Raw genomic sequence first — 18,131 nt, forward strand, 5'->3', positions numbered from 1 at the left:
TGTGTAACTGTAAAAAAGCAAAAGCAGTAATAGTCAATGGGGGACTATTCCTTCCATGGATTTGTATCTAACCAGTGAAAATAAATGTATTTAAAGTAACTCAGTACCATGGATAATTTCTCATATAATATTTAATAACAATTATTTGATTATTAATATGCACACTGATGCTGAGAGGGAATACATGAAAATTGCTAAAGCTGCATTAGGGTGAAGAAATTATGGATGATGTTTCTTTTTGTTTTTGCCAAAATTTCTGTAATGCTATGTTATATTTGGATCATTAAAATAAATACATTTACTTATTATACACATGAAGCACTGTTTATAAAAAGATGATTGGAAAACAAACATTTTTGTCAGCTGAAACTGGTTTATCTTCCTAATTCGTCACCTAAAAACAGTTTACATATCACAGAAAGCAAAAGGAAACAAGCCTGCCCTGTAGTTTTTCATTTGGAAAGACTGATTTCTTCTAGGTTAGAAGGGTCCTCTGTCACACCCCATCCTTCAATACAAGCAGATTTACAATTTCCTGGGCTGTGACTTGTAGAATGCAGCCTCACTTGCCATCCTGGGACTAGACTCTTCCTTTTGGGTTGAGGTAGCTGTAGAGTTGCTGTCATAATAAACACCACAGTGAAGCAACATCCAAGGTTCATCTGAAGATTTTTTTTTTTAATTAACTGCTTTAAACCCACAGAACACTTAATTTAATAGTTCCTGAGGAATACAGCCCTCCACTAGACCCAATGAGAACACATCATTTTCATTATACTTGTCCTAAGGTATATGGACCTCTTACGTTCCAATAACAGGACTTCAATCAACTCAGTTGCTATTGGGTATAGCGAGCATAACTTACATGAAAAGGCTAAAACCCTCTATACAGCTGACACAATTACGAATTTCTCCATCTTATTCCTAACAGCTCCATTTTATCCCATTGTACACCTTAAAAATATTTAAGAAAATACATAGTCAAGGATATAATTAAGAAGTATTTACGAAAACTCCAAACTCCATGTTTTATAACTAAGAGAATTCTCACTTACGTATAGCTACAATTCATGTAAAGAAACAGCTTTTGCTTAGTTATTGATGATTTCACCTAATTTGAATCCAAACAAAAATCCTGAATGACATATTTAATTTTTACCTCGACAATGACTGAAACATTATTACTGAATACTTACATATTTAAATTGTGTATTTCACTTATGAGAAAAGTAAAAATACAAATTTCAAGATCTCAAAGCAAGAAGGCTCAATAAAACATTATATAAAAATGTTGATCTTTGACTATTTTATAACTGTTATGTTAAAGAGAAACATGAAACCTTTGCATTGTTAATATTAGATCAAGTAAGTAGAAAGCTTAAATATTAACATTTACCTTCCTTGGTCCTTCATCGCATGTTACTTGCTATTCAGGCCACATGAGTTTATTGTCTGTGATATTAGAAACACACTTATATAACCTAATGGGTTACGATCCAGAAATGGATTAAGGCATTATCTTTTAAAATGGAATATGCCTTGCAGAAAAGTATCCTCTGATTGAGAATACTGATGCCTTTAAGGACTGTTTGGGGTATTTTGAAGAAAACTATGGATCAACACATATAACTGGAAATATAGTGGAATTTACTCATACGCTTTTAGGGTTTTCTCTCTAAACACTATTAGGAGTTTTAGATTTTGGTGAACAAACTGCCTTGGGTATTAAAAAGTAGAAAAACTCCTATTTATGCTAAGTAGTCATATGCTATTGGTTCAAATCTGTATTCTCACATATTTTAAAACTTTAAGTTTTAAAAGGCCAATTGGCTTGTAGTTCACTTAAAATGTATTTATTTATGTCACCTTAAGGCTCTGATTAAAAATAAATAAATTACATTGTCAAGATGGTATATCAAGCCAGGCATAGTGTCATACTTGTAGTCCCAGCTGCTCAGGAGGCTGAGGTGGGAGGATTGCTTACTTGAGCCCAGGGGTTCCAATCTAGCCTGGGTAGCATAGTAAGACCCTTCTCTTAAAAAAAAAAAAAAAAAAGATGGTATACCAGTGGTTGCACTTCAGTACAAAAATTTCAGTTCAGAGACTAGTCACTAAAGAATGACTCAGTGAAACGCTATGAGAAAGGACTGGGGGCTTTTAATGTATCATTTATATCTTAGACTATAAATGGTAAATCTCAGAACTTGAGCATTTTTAGGTTGTGTGACAGTATGTATTACCAACTCAATATCCTTCCTGATTTAAGTTTCTCCCAGTTCTTTCATTTTATCTCATTTCTAGAACATACACAGCAGATTTTATGTTTAAACTTGAGCAACTCTTTGCCTGGACAGCATAGCAGATTCACAAGCAACACATTTCCTAGAAAAAGAATCTCTAACTTCTGTCCTTGACATGCCCCTGCCAGTGCTCTTTGCCTGTGAATACCTAGGTGGAGGGAAAGTTAAACTCCATTTAACCGAATATACTTTGAGGTCTCAGGAGGTTTAGGTGAGTGGATGATGGTATTTAAAACTTTAATTTTACAGGCTGAGTGTGGTGGCTCACACCTGTAATTCTAGCACTTTAGGAGGCTGAGGTAGGCGGATCACCTGAGCTCAGGAGTGTGAGACAAGCCTGGACAACATGGTGAAACCCTGTTTCTACTAAAAATACAACAATTAGCTGGACATGGTGGTGCATGCCTGTAGTCCCAGCTACTTGGGAGGCTGAGGTGGGAGGATTGCTTGAGCCTGGGAGGCAGAGGTTGCAGTGAGTCAAGATCGTGACTCCAGCCTGGGCGACAGAGTGAGATCCTATCTCAAAAAAAAAAAAAAAAAAAAAAGAAAACAAAAAACCCTTTAATTTTATTGATGCATGTTTCAAAGACCACCTATTCTAAATATCATAAGGCCCAGAAAAGTAAAAGTTATTGAAAATCAAAGAATCATTTTCTTTGAGGAAATTTCCACCAGAGTTTTATGCAGCATAATTGTAGTCAATTAATACATCTTAAGAGTTTGGCCCCATATCATTTAAAAGGCATACCATATACACAATGATACTTATGAAGAATTAAAATACTAACCAGAAATACAATTTTCATTTATTGAATATCTACTATGTTTCAGAATGTATTAAATGCTTTAAATACTTTGTCTCATTCAATTTACTGCTCACAGTAAGACTGCATAAAGACTGCATGTTAGGAAATATTCTCCATACTCTATAGAAATGGAAACTGAGGCTCAAAGAAGTAATTTGTCAACATAAATGGCTAAATTGTGAATAAAATCCACATCAATTTGACTTTAAAATCTATTATCCTAACCAATATGCTACAATGTTTTCTAAAGAATTTTTTTTTCCAAAATGTTCTTTAGTCTTGTCACTGTTTTGCTGAGGTGTTTTTTCCACCTTAACTAGTAATATTTTGGCAAATACAGAATATAAAGTCAAAATTTTGAATCTTATTAAGGAAAGAACTTGCATTGTTTTTTAGTTTATATTGGAGTAACACTGTATAATTTGCTTTATGGGTTATAGATCCTTTTCTTGTGTATAACTTCCTTGATCATCTTAAATTAGGGTCACTTTATAAAGGAGGAGACTGAGGCTCAGGGAGGTTAAATGAGATTTGCCTGTGGTCAGGCAAACATGAAGTGTTGGAGCTGAGTTTTGAAATCTAGTTTTCTGACTTTCAAGTACAACATTCTGTCTTCTTGGTAAAGGTACAGAGGCAATGTAAGTTTGAGAACAGCTAGTGTTCGAGTGCCTTGCTTAACAAGATTTGTAGCTTCTAAAAAATATGCCAACCATAAAACGCCTGGTAAAAGAGCTTGAGTTGGCCATACCACATGACCTTCATTGTGTATGTGGAAGGGGCTGCCCCTCCTGCGGTGGCTGAGCAGAACGTTGGCCTCACCCAGGCTTCAGACAAGGAGAGATGTTATTCGGCCTGTGACCTGGCATTTCACCATGAAATTATCTTTCTGGAGTATTCAATTTAACTATCTTTCATGAAGGAAGTAAACTTCTTGATTTTTTCTTTTCTGCTTGAAACACTGTTTGAATCATCTATGATAACAGAAGATATTAACATTGCATGCTGACTTTTCTTCTTCCAAAAGTTAGAACAAACCAGTAGTGGTCTATCAACTACGGGAGTTATAATTATCCATGGTTTCACTTTCTGAGGTTCCTGCTACCTGTGGTCAACCACAGTCTGAAAATTGGTGAGTACAGTACAATAAGATATTTTTGAGAGAGAGCGAGACCACATTCACGTAACTCCTATTACTCTATATTGTTATAACTGCTCTATTTTATCATTAGCTATTGTTGTTAATCTCTTACTGTGCCTAATTTATAAACTAAACTTTGTCATGGGTATATATGCCTAGAAAAAGACATAGTACATACAGGGTTCGGTACTATCTGCCATTTCTGGCATGCATTGGGGATCTTGGAACCATGGATGGAAGGACTACTGTACAAAAACAATTAGCATGTTCCACTGCAGTGAGATTCCTGATTTTATATAAAACCATATCTTTTTGGTCATTTTGTTTGTCTTTTAATAAAGAGATTAAGTGTGGTCTCTCATACTTTGCCGTGCTATTGAAAACTAGGGATGGATTCATTAATTTGATAATTAAGTGCCTACTGGTTGCCAGGCACTGTTCTACGTGCTTGGGATACAGCAGTGAACAAAACAGATAACATCCCCTGCCCTCTATGAGCATATATTCTAGTGTGAGGAAAGACAATAAGCATTAAAGCATCAGGTAGTGAAAAGTGCTGAAGTCAGACCAAACAATGACAGAGAGCACTTTTTGTCTAGAGGAGGTCACGTGTACCATGCTGTTCATTATTCCACAGCAGCTTGATGGTGAAAACAGGTTCTGCTCCCACAACCATGTGGACTTTCATGAATGAGCAGCAGGGCTGCCGTATGTCGAGTACACACACAGCTGCGAAGTGTGCAGAGGACAGCTCCCCCTGCACCTCCACTGAAATTTGAATTTATGGAAACATGCAGCTTCTGTGTTATCTACTTTTGCAGGAAATTGGAAAACTAGGACCAAAATCAAGCATACAAAAATTGAGTATTTTAAGCCACTTATCTAGGAGTTTTTGACCAATTATCTGGATTTTAAAAAAATTCTCCCTTAAATTTTAAATTTCTCAATTGGACATTTATCCAGTTTTCTTACTGAGTAACCTCTATTTCATCTGATAGAAGCAATCCTATTTTATCACATTCAAATAATAATGAAATTCAGTGCTTATGCATCAACTATGTCTTATCCTAATACTTGAAAAGATATGTAAACATGCTTTCTGCAAAGAAAGATACGTCTCCATAAAACAGAATCATTAAGGGCAAAAAAAATGGAAAGTCAGTTAGCCGATCAAATATCAGGCAAGGCATTTTTACTCTTCTTTAATGTATATACAACCCTGAACATTTGAGATTATTCTATTGTTTAATGATATTGACACACTTATAGAATAAATCACCTGTCTGAAATCACAGAACTAGTAAATGTCAGAGCTAAAAGACAAATTCAGATCCAACCCCAAAGATATTTCTAATATGCTGCCCGGACTCTGTATTTTATAATCATAAAATACCAAAAGCAAACCACTTATTGACACTAATCCATCTTGTAACAGTTGCTGGATACTGGCAACTATATACCTCATGTACGTCTCCTACATCAAATGTAGGAGGTGTGTTTTTATAACACAAATTTGCAAATGTTATCTGTGAAAATGAAGATTTATATTTTTAAAAGGCAAATAATTTAGCGAATAAGGCAGCTTTATTATTCTAAAAATTAAACTTGATAGAACATCCACATAAACTTCTAGAAAAGAAAATAAAGTGATAAAAGTTACTCCCTGAAATGCAGTCTATAAAGTTCCAATGCTTGTATTTTCTCTGTAAAGCCCGTGTGTGATTCACTGTTTACATATCATGAAAATGAGAGCATTCTGGGGAAAGACATAACTGGGCAGCACAAATAATGTTTCTGATAAAAAACAAAACAAAATAAAAAAACAATAAGTAGGCAAGATAAATGTGATCTTTCTTTTTAATAAGCAAACAACAGCACTCCCCAAATACACCTCTCTAAATAGAAAAGCAACCATTTTTCAAAAACCCTGATCTGATCTAGACACAAATATTAAGAGGGCTAAGAAATTATCAGTAAATTATATACTGAAATTTTTTTTGGACAGCAGCATAATTGTGTATGTTTGTCAAGTTTGCTACTGTTCAGCTTCTCACTTTGTGTTTGCCAAAAAAAGAAAGAAGTATGGAAAATAGAGAATGATGATGGTTTGCCTTTAATTTTCATGGAAACTATCACACGGCTCTAGGACATGAAGGTAGAAGTATAAATCCATAGTTTATATAATAAATATCATTTTATTTAATTAAATTCCCACTCCTTTTTCTAAGGACATTAAAACAATGATTAAAAAAAAAAAGATTAGAAGATTTCCTACTCTGTACTTCCACTTGTTATAAGTATTAATTTGTCAAAATGGATTTAAAGATTGCCTGATTCTTGAATGTCCTTATTAAGGTTTTCAAAACACATTTTGAGCCCAAGAACTTACAGTACAGTTTAGTGTCTTCCATGCTAAAATCCTTCTTTCTTGAATATCCTGCAACATATCTGCATGTCTCCCTCTTCTTGCTTTGTGTCCCTCAGCCAGGCAAAGACCAAATATCAGTGAAGGGGCCGTTTAATCATGCTAAGTATTATCTCTCACACAGCTTGAGGTAGCTCAAGAGGAGAGCAAAGGGTGGTGAGACATACGACTCGACAGCCACTGTTTTTAAACAGTAACCGTGTTCACTGAACCAAGCAAAAACTGGGAAATGCTTCTGTTCAAAAAAGCCAGTGAAGCTCAAATGGCTATGGGCTGGGAGTAGGGGAGGCTTTTCCTGGTTAAGAAATGGTTGCTAAACATCAGCTCGGTCTCAGGGATTCAAACTCAGAGGCCCCAAACAGAATGCACATTAAACATACATTAAAAACTTAGCTATTTACCAAAATCATCTAAACATTACATACTATTTCTCCAGACTGTCTGTCTTTGGGCTTCCTGATGCATTAACAATGACATTTAAAACCCTGAAGGTTATGGCTGATTTTGTTTCCATACTAAAAGCATCTGAAAAAGGCGATCATTTAAAATCAGTCAGGCAGAGTGGCCTCTGTTCTCCCTTCACTGCTGAGAACAGACATGGAGTCACTGAGAAAGTGTATGGAATGACATTTAGGTGCCCTGTTCAGAAAGTCCAAAAACTCGACTTGCTTTAGTAAGTTCTGAATAATTCTGAAGGCTTTCCCAGGGGAGAGGAAGAACTAGTGAATTTAAATGCTAAAGTTTTAGAAGTTATTTCTATATATGTTAAATATTGGTCCTCAGAGTTTATCATTTTTTAGTCAGTGATATATTGCATTGTAAACTGTGAACTCAACATGTCTACCACACTTTTGACTTGGGATTATCTTTAGAAGGGCTTTTTGTTTAGGGTCATAGAGTGGGAACCGAGGAGAAAGGATCAGGTTAAAACCTTGCCTTGCCCTCACAGCATTTAAAAACATGTGACTTGGGGGCCAGAACACTTTGATTACAACCAATTAACTTAATGAGTTTGGGTGAGCAGTGGGCCCAATGTGAAAAGGAAAACACAATTTTTAGAAGAAAATAAAACCTGCCAAGCCCCTCTGAACTAGCCCCTTTGAGCAGTTGGACCTGACCCAATAAAGAGATTGGCCACTCATGGTTTCTAAGACGCGTGAGGGTCAAGTGTGGGCACTGGACTTGGCAACTAACCTTGTTAATACCCTTGGAACTACAGACTCCTTAGGAGGAGCCAGTGGAGTGCCCCTTCTAGCCCAGCACCACCCCTACAGCCCCAGAGACCCAGCATCAGAGCGTGTGACCACCACTCCCCACCCACTCCATTTTCAAAAGTAGCCTATATAGACATGGGCAACACCTTGCGTGCATGGCTCCTTACCTTGGTACTACTGACTTTTTTTTTCTTTTTATCCTTCTTATGGTACTGATCCTGACATTATAGACTGGATAATTCTTTGTTGTGGGTGGCAGCTGAAATTTACTGATCATCTATTATGTGTCAGATATTATTTTAAGGGCTTTTACACATATGAACTGGTCTAATCTCACAACAACCCTATTATGATGCCAGTTTTACAGATGAGGAAACTCTGAGATGCAGAAGAACTGCTGAAGATGTTAAGTGGCAGACTCTTCATCCCTATACAGATGCTGCTCGACTTACAATGGGGTTATGTCCTGATAAGCCCATTATAAGTTAAAAATATCATAAGTTGAAAAAGCATTTAATACACCTACTGAATATCATAGCTTAGCCTAGCCTACCTTAAATGTGCTAAGAACACTGACATTAGGCTATAGTTGGCAAAACCATCTAACACAAAGCTTATTTTGTAATACAGTGTTGAATATCTCATGTAATTTATTTAATACTGTACCCAAAGTGAGAAACAGAATTGTTGTATGGGTACTCAAAGTGTGTTTTCTACTAAATGCATATGGCTTTCACACCATCATAAAGCTGAAAACTCTTAAGTCGGGACCTGGCTGCACTATGTTCTGCTGCAGCATCTACCCTCCCTCTAAGTAAGGAGGTGACTTCTCACTTCCGAGCAACAAAGACATTCAGGCCAGTGCTGCCTGCTGATGGGAAATGACTGGTACCACAAGGACAGAAGAAAGGCAGGGAAAGACAGAGGACATTGTGTGGAGACAGTGCACCACTCTTCCCTTAGCAAAAACAGTTTTTTGTTGTTTTTTTTTTTTAACTAAATGGTGGTGAATTCATCCAGAAAAACAGCTGAATGACAACAAGAGAGAAAAGAGAATAAAGGTTTTTGTATACGACAAGTGGCTCAAGCCAATTTCTCTGTCCCAGTGCATGGAGCAGTGGGTACTATCAATTATGTATCATCTTAAACTGTACACTGCACAGCCACTGTCATAGAAAGAGGCATGATCCTAAATCCACACATCATTCTTGGTATTTTCTCAAGACTAAGGTATCAGCTTATCACCCGGCTTTTGGTTTCATTCTCTTTTCTTTTCTTTCTTTCCCTCCCTCCCTCCCTGCCTTCCTCTTCTTCCTTCCTTCCTCCCTACTTTCTTTCTTGCTTGCTTTCTCTTTCCTTTCTTTCTCTCTCTCTCTCTTTTTCTTTCTTTGAAGGTCTCACTGTCACCCAGGCTGCAGTGCAGTGGTGTGATCTTGGCTCACTGCAACCTCTGCCTCCTGGACTCAAGTGATCCTCCCATCTCAGCCTCTCGAGTAGCTGGGACCACAGGGGCATGCCACCATGCCCAGCTTTTTTGGAGGGGGGTAGGGAAGGGGTTTTGCCATGTTGCCATGTTGCCCAGGCTGGTCTTGAACTCCTGGCTCAAGCAACCCTCCCGTGTCAGCCTCCCAAAGTGCTGGGATTACAGGCATGAGCCACTGCTCTTGGCTTGGTTTCATTTTCAATATACTATATAGCAAAACTACATCAGTGCTGGATACTGGCAGATGGATAAAGCCCAAACTGATAGCTTACAATTTAATGTAAAGAAATGGAAATCAAGGGGAAATAAAAATTTGTTCAAGTCAAGATCACACAATAATCCCTAACAAATATAAAATACAATAAACATTTTGTAATGGGAGTTGGTGAATTATAAACTTGACTACAGAGGAGTTCGGGGAGAACTCTGAGGGTCCACGTCCTCCCCTTTTGTGCATGGATTCATTTCCTGTTCACTGCCTACCTGCGTTCTTCAGAGTCGTTCTAACCCTGCTCTCTAGTCAAGTTCATGATTCAACAGCTCTTTCCTCCATTCTTGTCTATGCTGCCACCCTCGAAACTGAAGAAAGCCTTGTCTTGCCCCGCTAACATGTGGAGGCCCTTCCCATCCTTTCCGATTCTCTCATCAAATCTGCAATCTGACACCTTGCTCTGCTTTGTTCTTTCTTCTTTCCTGTTTCTCCCTCTTAACTTTTGGCTACTAAGAGAGAAACTGGTTTTTGTAAAACGGGAACTCTGAAGTTGCAGCAAGAATTCCATGAGGTTATGAAATATCTAGTAGCAGTCCTGCTTATTGTTTCCTCCCCAGCTTTCTGAAGTATAATTGGCAAATAAAAATTGTATATATTTAGGGTGTACAACATAATGGTGTGCTCTACATACACACTGTGAAACGATTACCACAATCGAGTTAATTAACACTTCCATCACCTCCCATAGTTATCATTTTGTGTGTGTGGTAAGAACACAAGATCTACTCTCTTAGCAAATTCAAAGTATACGATATAGCATTGTTAATGATAGTTACCATGCTGCACATTAGGTCTCCAGAATTTAGTCATCCTGCCTGAGATTTTGTACCCTTTGGCCAATATCTCATTTTCCCCACCCTCCTCTGCTTGCTTTCAACAAAGCTTTATTCCACAAAGAATTGTGTCCTTCTGCATTCTTTTGTATTCCTTAGAACACATCAGAGGTGGGAGGAGTAAAAGGGGTGTGTGTGCGTTTTCGTGTGTGTGTGATAGTGAATGTATAAATGAAAAGATGAAGATCTAGTTGTTCTACCAGATAACTGAAAGCATATGGATAGGCTAAGCACTTCCTCTGAAAAAAAAAAATTGCACTTACAGTGTATTCTCATTATTTACAAGAATTTAAATGTTTTTTCCTTGCAGAGTTTCACATATTTTACACTAGAATCATATATACTAAATTTCATTATCATCATTATCAAAATGGTACAGTTTAAACTCTTGGTGTTTGGTAGAATTGCATTTATCTAACATAAATGCTGGGGAGCTTGGCTATTGTTATTTTAACAGGCAAATGCTGAGAAACATTTCACTTATATTTTATTTATGGTTATAGAAAAGTAAAAGCAGAGATTCATTTTATAAAGAAGTTTGTGCTTTTTTTGCTGAAAAACTGAAAAGCTAAAAGCACACATACAATATACATTATTAAAGGACCCAGTTCACCCAGCCTATTATTTGATGCAAGCTGGTTTTGATCATGGTGGGTCTTACTTGAACACATCTGAATTGTTCCAAATCCCAATGACAACCCAGGGGTACTGCAGCACATCACTTGCTCTGGACTCCCTTCTTAATCGTAGTTCTTTATTTGCCATTGCTTTTGTGTTTGAAAAGTAGTAAGTGGAGCTTTGGGAGGGTTTTTGTTTGTTTTCAACATTTACAATGTAATCTGGCACTCGGGTTTTACTTTCCTTTTCAACAGTGATCTTATTCTCTTTTCTTTTTCCTTTAGAGAGTCTCTAGAGGACACACTTTTCAAGATGCTGGAAAAGGAAGTTGCTGGGGGTTTTTTTAGCCCAAGTTATATAGTACCTTGGACAGTGACAAAAGCTACCCATGCTGTTTATTTAGGAGACACTCACTAAATAAAGATTCAGTTACAAACGTATCCCGCATATGACTGTTTCTCAAAATCTGCATTTACATTACCCTGGAATCTTGCACGCGGTCCTTGAATTGCAGAACCATCTACACTTCACAAAAGCAGACAAAACTATAACAAAAGATACTTTTATTTTCTATATTAATACTTTTCTACTCTGCCTATAATCAAGCCTTCCCACTCTTCTTCCTACCCTTACTACAGGCATATCACCAGCTATGACTGGCTTTCCTGTGGCACTTGTGAGACTGATGCTGGTTTAGGGATAATTACAATGAAGTCACTTTTAAATATTTATGATTGAAGCAAAAGTTCTTATGGAACATTTCAGCAAAATCAGGTTGCCCAGTCTAGATCATTGGGGCTGAAATCCAGTAAGAGTCAAATGCTAGACTCTTTCTAGCAAGAGTCAATTGCTAGCAAGAGTCAATTGATTCTTTCAATGGAAATAATTTCTGCCAAAATACTATTTCTCAACCATTTTTTTGCAACAGCTCAAAGATTCAATTGTCCCCTTTCACATGGGAAACTTGTAGTGAAATATTGTCTGAACTCACTACCTTTTCCTGTCAATTCCTACAAATTAATTACAATGTGTTTCAGAGAGGATTTCACTGATACAGAGGATTAATGGGAGAGCCTGACAGCTGGAGTCCTATGTTAGGTTAGAAATTAAAATAAGGAACTTGACCTACTTTCAAAAGGGACATTTGTTAATTTCCTTAAAACAAACCAATGTAATCTTTCAGTTATTTGCCTTCAGAATATGGGGCTAAAATCCCTATGTTATCATAGGGAACAAAAACACATTATCCATATGTGTAAGAAACTCTTGTACAAAATATCTTTGACTTTAAAAAACACATATAATTTGATGTTTCCTTTTTGGTATATCCCAGGCTATGAACATTCACTCATTGCTCCCAACCACTAGCCCTAGACAATACACTCTCCTCAGTGAGTAGCAGCCAGTAATGCCACAATGAAACTGGGGAATAGATGGAAGGAAAAAAGTCAAGTCTAATATACCCAAAAGAAGAAATTCTTCTCTTATAACCTAATTTGCATACAGCCTACTTGACATATTGGGCAAACAGTCTAGGCTCAAACCAGCATTACCACTTTGCTTCCAGCTTTAGCCTACCAACTCATTCCTGTAACTTGTCAGATTAGTCTCCCTAAAAAAAAAATAAATAAAAATAAAAAAATAAAAAAAACAGCTCAAGTAGCTCATCATTCCCCTGCTCAAATCATATCTTCCAAGTGCCCACTAAATCCAGGTCACTGCAATTTCTTTCCATCTACTTTTCAAGAATTATTCCCATTCCCAGATATCCCATGGTTTTACAGAATGGATGCACTTGCTATTCCTTTAATATGCCTCATGATTTCCTTCTCTATTTCCTTCTTTCATGCTGGCTCTTCTTTCCACCTGAAATGTCTCTTCAATCATCTCTGTTAAATCTTCCAAACACATCAAGAGCCAAGGCACATGCCCTCACCCTCTCTAAAGTACATCTCAATTCTCCCAAACAGAAGTGCTCGTCTTCTCTCTATAGAAACCACAAACACATTGATTAACCTTATCTAACAGCATTACTGCAGGAGGAGAGGGTTATCAGACTCATCTGTTTAGTCCCTGAAAGGCTTTGTGTATAGCTCAAGAAACACCCTAAACTGCAATGGCCTACCCTCCAGTATGAGTCAATTCCAGTGGCACTGGGATATAATAACAAGCTGCAATCTCAAAGTTCAGACATAACTGCTATAAATATTTTAGTACCTGTTCTTGTAGATTTTTTGAAGTATAAATATGTACATGTGTATAATATGAAAATGGGATCTTCCATGTAACACTATTTTAGAATCTGTTTGACATCTGACATCTTCCATGTAAAAAGTATGTTTCTAAAATGCCTTTATTAATGGCTGTATAATATTGAATCGTAGGGAAGCACTAACTTATGTAGCAGATTCCCAAAATTAGACTGTTTCCAATTTTTCAATATTATAAAGCAAGGCTGCCTATAGAGTTGTACAAACTTTATCAATGTCTGAAGGGTAAATTCCTCAAGAGGAATTGCTAAATCTTTGGTTACGAACATTTAAAAAGAATAGTGATATATTTTGCCAAAGAGAACCCTTATTGCTTCATCCTGATTGATGGTGGTGATTCATTTACTAGTGTCTCTCATTTACCAAATGCCTGCTGTGTTCCAGGAGCTGTTCTTCAAGACTCTTACATCCACTGGATGAAGACAGATAATATATGAGAGAACAGGTTAATAAATCAGATCAATATTATGAAAAAACAATATTGGGGGTGGGAGGAGGAGATGTTTGTGGGGGTGGTCAGGGAGGGCCTCTCTGAGGAAGTAGCAGTACAGGTTAAGGAGGACCCAGTAATTCCAAAAGCCAAGAAATGAGTGCTTCAGATAGAGGGATGAGTAAGGGCAAAGACCCTGAGGCCAGAGTGAAAATGAATATTAAGAGGGTGGAAAGAAAGTCACTCTGGGTTAAAAAGTGGTGAGAAAGAACAAATGCAGGGAATTGTAGTTCATATTAAAAATTTTATATTAACACCAATGGGAAACCTTTGGCAGGTAAAAAGCTTTAAGGAGAAGAGTGCCCAAATCTGTCCTATTAGTCTAAAAGGTGACTCTGGTTGCTGTGTAGAGACTGACTAGAAGTCAGGGTGTACACGGCAGGGGCGAGTGTAGAGCAGTGAGCCCAGTTCAGTCACTGATATAATCTGAGGAGAGAGCAGATGACGTCTGGACCAGAAATGGACATAAGTAGACAACTGTGATATACTTTGGAGGTAGTGCCAACAGCGTTTTTTAATGGATTGGATGACACCTGGCAGTTGGCTGAGTACTACTGCAACAGAGCGGCCTCAGCGCCAAACAAGTGTGAGGAAAAGAATCAAGAAAGAAAAGAAGATGCATCAAAAAGGTAAAATCTGTGACAATGTGATAGACAAAGATGTAATCACACTGTTTCTCTATATTTTACGTAGTTTATTCTATAAATATTGTCTTCTATGCTGCATGTCAATCTAAAACCTTTTTTTTTTTTTTTTGGTGACAGCATCTTGTTCTTTCATCCAGGCTGGAGTGCAATGGCATGATCTCAGCTCACTGCAATCTCTCCCTGGGCTCAAGTGATCCTCCCACCTCAGCCTCCCAAGTAGCCGGGACCACGGGTGCACACCATTATGCTTGGCTAATTTTTGTATTTTGGGTAGAGATGGGGTTTCACTATGTTGCCCAGGCTGGTCTTGAACTCCTGACCTCAAGTGATCTGCCCACCTCAGTTTCCCAAAGTGCTGGGATTACACGCATGAGCCATCATACAAGGCCAATCTAAAATTTTTATAATTACTTTCCATGACAATAAAAGCTCTTCATAGATGTACCAAATATGCTAAGTATGTTGGCCTTCTGCACATTCAAGTTATTTCAATTTTTACTATGACTTTATACATAAAGCTTTAACTGCAGATTAGATTGTAAGGGGAATTAGTAGGTCAAAAGTAGGAATAGCTTTAGGGCTTTAATACCTAGCACCCAAAATAATTTCCTGACAGGTTTTACCAATTTACTCTCTTACCAACACTGTAGGTGAGTTATTATCTAAATGTATTGCATATTCTCATTAAAAGCAAACATAAATCTTGGTATAGCATTTATAAAAGGTCATGAACATAAATTATATAATTGAACATACAGGAGAATTAGCATTTTTGGAGAATATATTATCATTTTAATACAAATTTTGCAAGTAGTACTGTAGATTCTCTAACAAAGGCATTTCTACTGAAAATAGTTATATAAACTCTCAGATTACAGCTCTTACTATGAACTACTGAGAGCAGATCAGCCTTCTTGATGTGTTGTTGATCTTTAAACTTTCTTTGAAATATAATAAACATACTGCTAAACAACATCATGTTCAACCTCCTGTGATTTAAATAATCTGCTACAAAGTTAATATGCCAGAATTTTATTATCAAAAATTATAATTAGTTATGAAAGGTGTATGAGAAGGTTGGTTTACTTTTTTTTTTTTTTTTAGGATGGAGCAATCCTTTACTTTTATATGCTTTGATAAAGAGGTTTTCAATACACCATCTTCCCAATGGAGAAGAGAGAACATGAAAATCAGCCTCTAGCCATCATCAGCAGCTCTGCTCGGGGCCTAAGATCCTCCTTGCGCATGTGGCAATGAAGGGGTATACTTCCCTTCCTTTATGAGCGCAGCCTGCTGCTTCTTGATGATACTTATGTTTCATCATTTTCTGTTGAAACATACATTCTATGAAACCATCAAATTGTATCTTGTACTCTTTTTCTGCCTAGATACTACCAATTCCACTTATACATTCTTTTTTGAAAGCATAGCATTAAGCAGAAAGCTCGTGGGGCAATTCAGCATGGATTGTCATCCAATGATCTTTGTTATGGTCCATTCTTTTCTGTACATCAAAGAAATGTAAGGTGTCCCGCACAGTGCCCTTGTCTCCTCCCTAGCCTGGTTTAATTTACTTGAGTGTGCACTATGCAAAGGGATCCTGCTTTGCTTCTGACAGTAGGACCCATGTAACATGGGGCCTGTCATTTATTCTCAAGAGCTGTGCTGTCCAGTAGGGTAGCCTCCAGCCACATGTGCCTATTTAAATTTAAATTAATTAAAAATTCAGTTTCTTAGTTGCAGTAGCCACAGTTTAGATAATTTCTAAAGTACCTTCTAGAACTAAATTCTAATGATTTTTGTGGCTTTGAAGTTCTTTTTAAGGTGCTTTCTCTGAAAACTTTATAAAAATATAACTACAAACTTTTAACTCATTAATAGAATTTCAAAAATGAAAGCTTCTTTAAGATCATCTTCATTTATTTCCTAATATTTAACATAGAAAAAGTTGGAATAGAGGATATAAGAGATTTGTTCAAGTTCGTATGACTAGTGAATGGATGAGCAGAACCAGAACATACAATTCATAATCTATCACACCTGCTCCAGGAATTCCACTGTGTAAGAGAAAAGGAAACAGTTACATTAAAAGCAAAGACCAGTGAGTGTATGTATACATTTTAGGTATGTATGTGTATGTATACATGTGTGTATATATATATATACAAATCTGAGACAATTTGAGCATCAAAATATGTAATTAGCAAAAAGAATTATAACTCATAGAATAAATATTCACAAGTCTACACTGATATAAACAAGAGAGAAGTTAGACCTCTTCTTTATGGTAGAAAGCCAACTAATAAATGTGGAAGGAATTAATTTTTAAAAATCACTATTTGGCAACCAATACAAATACTAATTGATCCAGGCAAGAATCATTGAGGCTAAAGTTAATGGATGAATATATAAGAAAGAAGAGAATATTTACATGGTCTCAAAATAACTCCTCATAAGATACTTACTAACTGAAAAGGAAAAATTGGTAACCTGATAGTGGAGAAACTTAGCAGATACCACCTCAAACACGTGATGGAGGTTAAAGCTGGAACAAATTAACATGTGCCTCCTGATACGATACATGGAGAACAAAACATCACTTCTGCGGCATTCAGGTGAAAAATATATTACCTCAGTCTAATCATAAGGAAATATCAGGCAAATCCAAATTGAGAGACATCCTACAAAACAACTGCCCTTGAATGCTTCAAAAATATAATATCATGAACTACAAAGACAGAGAGGAAGTGATAAAGATTAAAGAGACAAAATAGCACAATACATAATCTTGATTTTCATTTGTTAGAAAAGATATTATTGGGACAAATGATGAAATCTTTATAAAGTCTATAGATTAGACAATGGAAACCCCCAAAAGAGGAGTAACTAAACTTATATCAGACAAAAACAGACTTCAAGGCAAAAACTATAAAAAGAGACAAAGAAGGTCATTATTTAATGATAAAGGAGTCAATTCATTAATTGCAGATAATAACAACTGCAAATATATAGGCACCCAATACTGGAGCACTCAGAAATATAAAGTAAATGTTAGAGCTAAAGAGAGAGAATGACACCATTACAGTAATAGCTGGACACTTCAACACCACAATTTCAGCACTGGACAGATCATTCAGACAGAAAATCAACAAACATCACACTCAATCTGCACTATAGATCAAATTGATCTAATAGGTATTTATAGGACATTTCATCCTACGGCTGCAGAATACACATTCTTCTCCTCAGCACATGGATCATTCTCAAGGTTGGAACATATGTTAGGCCACAAAACAAGTATTTTAAAATTCAAAAATAATTAAATAATATCAAGGACCTTCTCTGATCACAATAGAATAAAACTAGAAACCAATAGCAAGAAGAATTTTGAAAATTACACAAATGCATGGAAATTAAACAATATGCTCTTGAATGACCAGTGGGTCAATGAACTAACAAATTTCTTGTAACAAATGAAAATGCAAACACATTATACCAAAACCTATAGGATACAGTGAAAACTACAAAAGGAAAGTTTATAGCACTAAGTGCCTACATCAAAAAAGCTGAAAAACTTCAAATAAGTAACCTAACAACATTGTACAGAACAAGAATAGCAAGAGCAAACCAAACACA

The 18,131-nt window shown here is 36.6% G+C and overlaps 1 protein-coding gene across 13 annotated transcripts in view; it reads right to left on the minus strand.

The window, feature by feature from the left end:
- Positions 1 to 18,131, minus strand: part of MAP7 (microtubule associated protein 7) — a 208,133-nt gene that overhangs the window by 116,536 nt on the left and 73,466 nt on the right. Inside the window, exon 1 of one of the 13 annotated variants that reach the window (XM_016956362.4) lies at positions 6,634 to 6,746. The exons of the other annotated variants lie outside the window; for them this stretch is intronic. Coding sequence (XP_016811851.3) covers positions 6,634 to 6,655 — 22 coding nt within the window. The 5' untranslated portion in view covers positions 6,656 to 6,746. Of the gene's footprint in view, positions 1 to 6,633; positions 6,747 to 18,131 lie in introns of those variants that run through there. 13 annotated transcript variants of the gene reach the window in all.

The sequence above is a fragment of the Pan troglodytes genome, chromosome 5, assembly GCF_028858775.2.
Source record: "Pan troglodytes isolate AG18354 chromosome 5, NHGRI_mPanTro3-v2.0_pri, whole genome shotgun sequence".
In the NCBI taxonomy this organism is placed as follows: Eukaryota; Metazoa; Chordata; class Mammalia; order Primates; family Hominidae; genus Pan; species Pan troglodytes.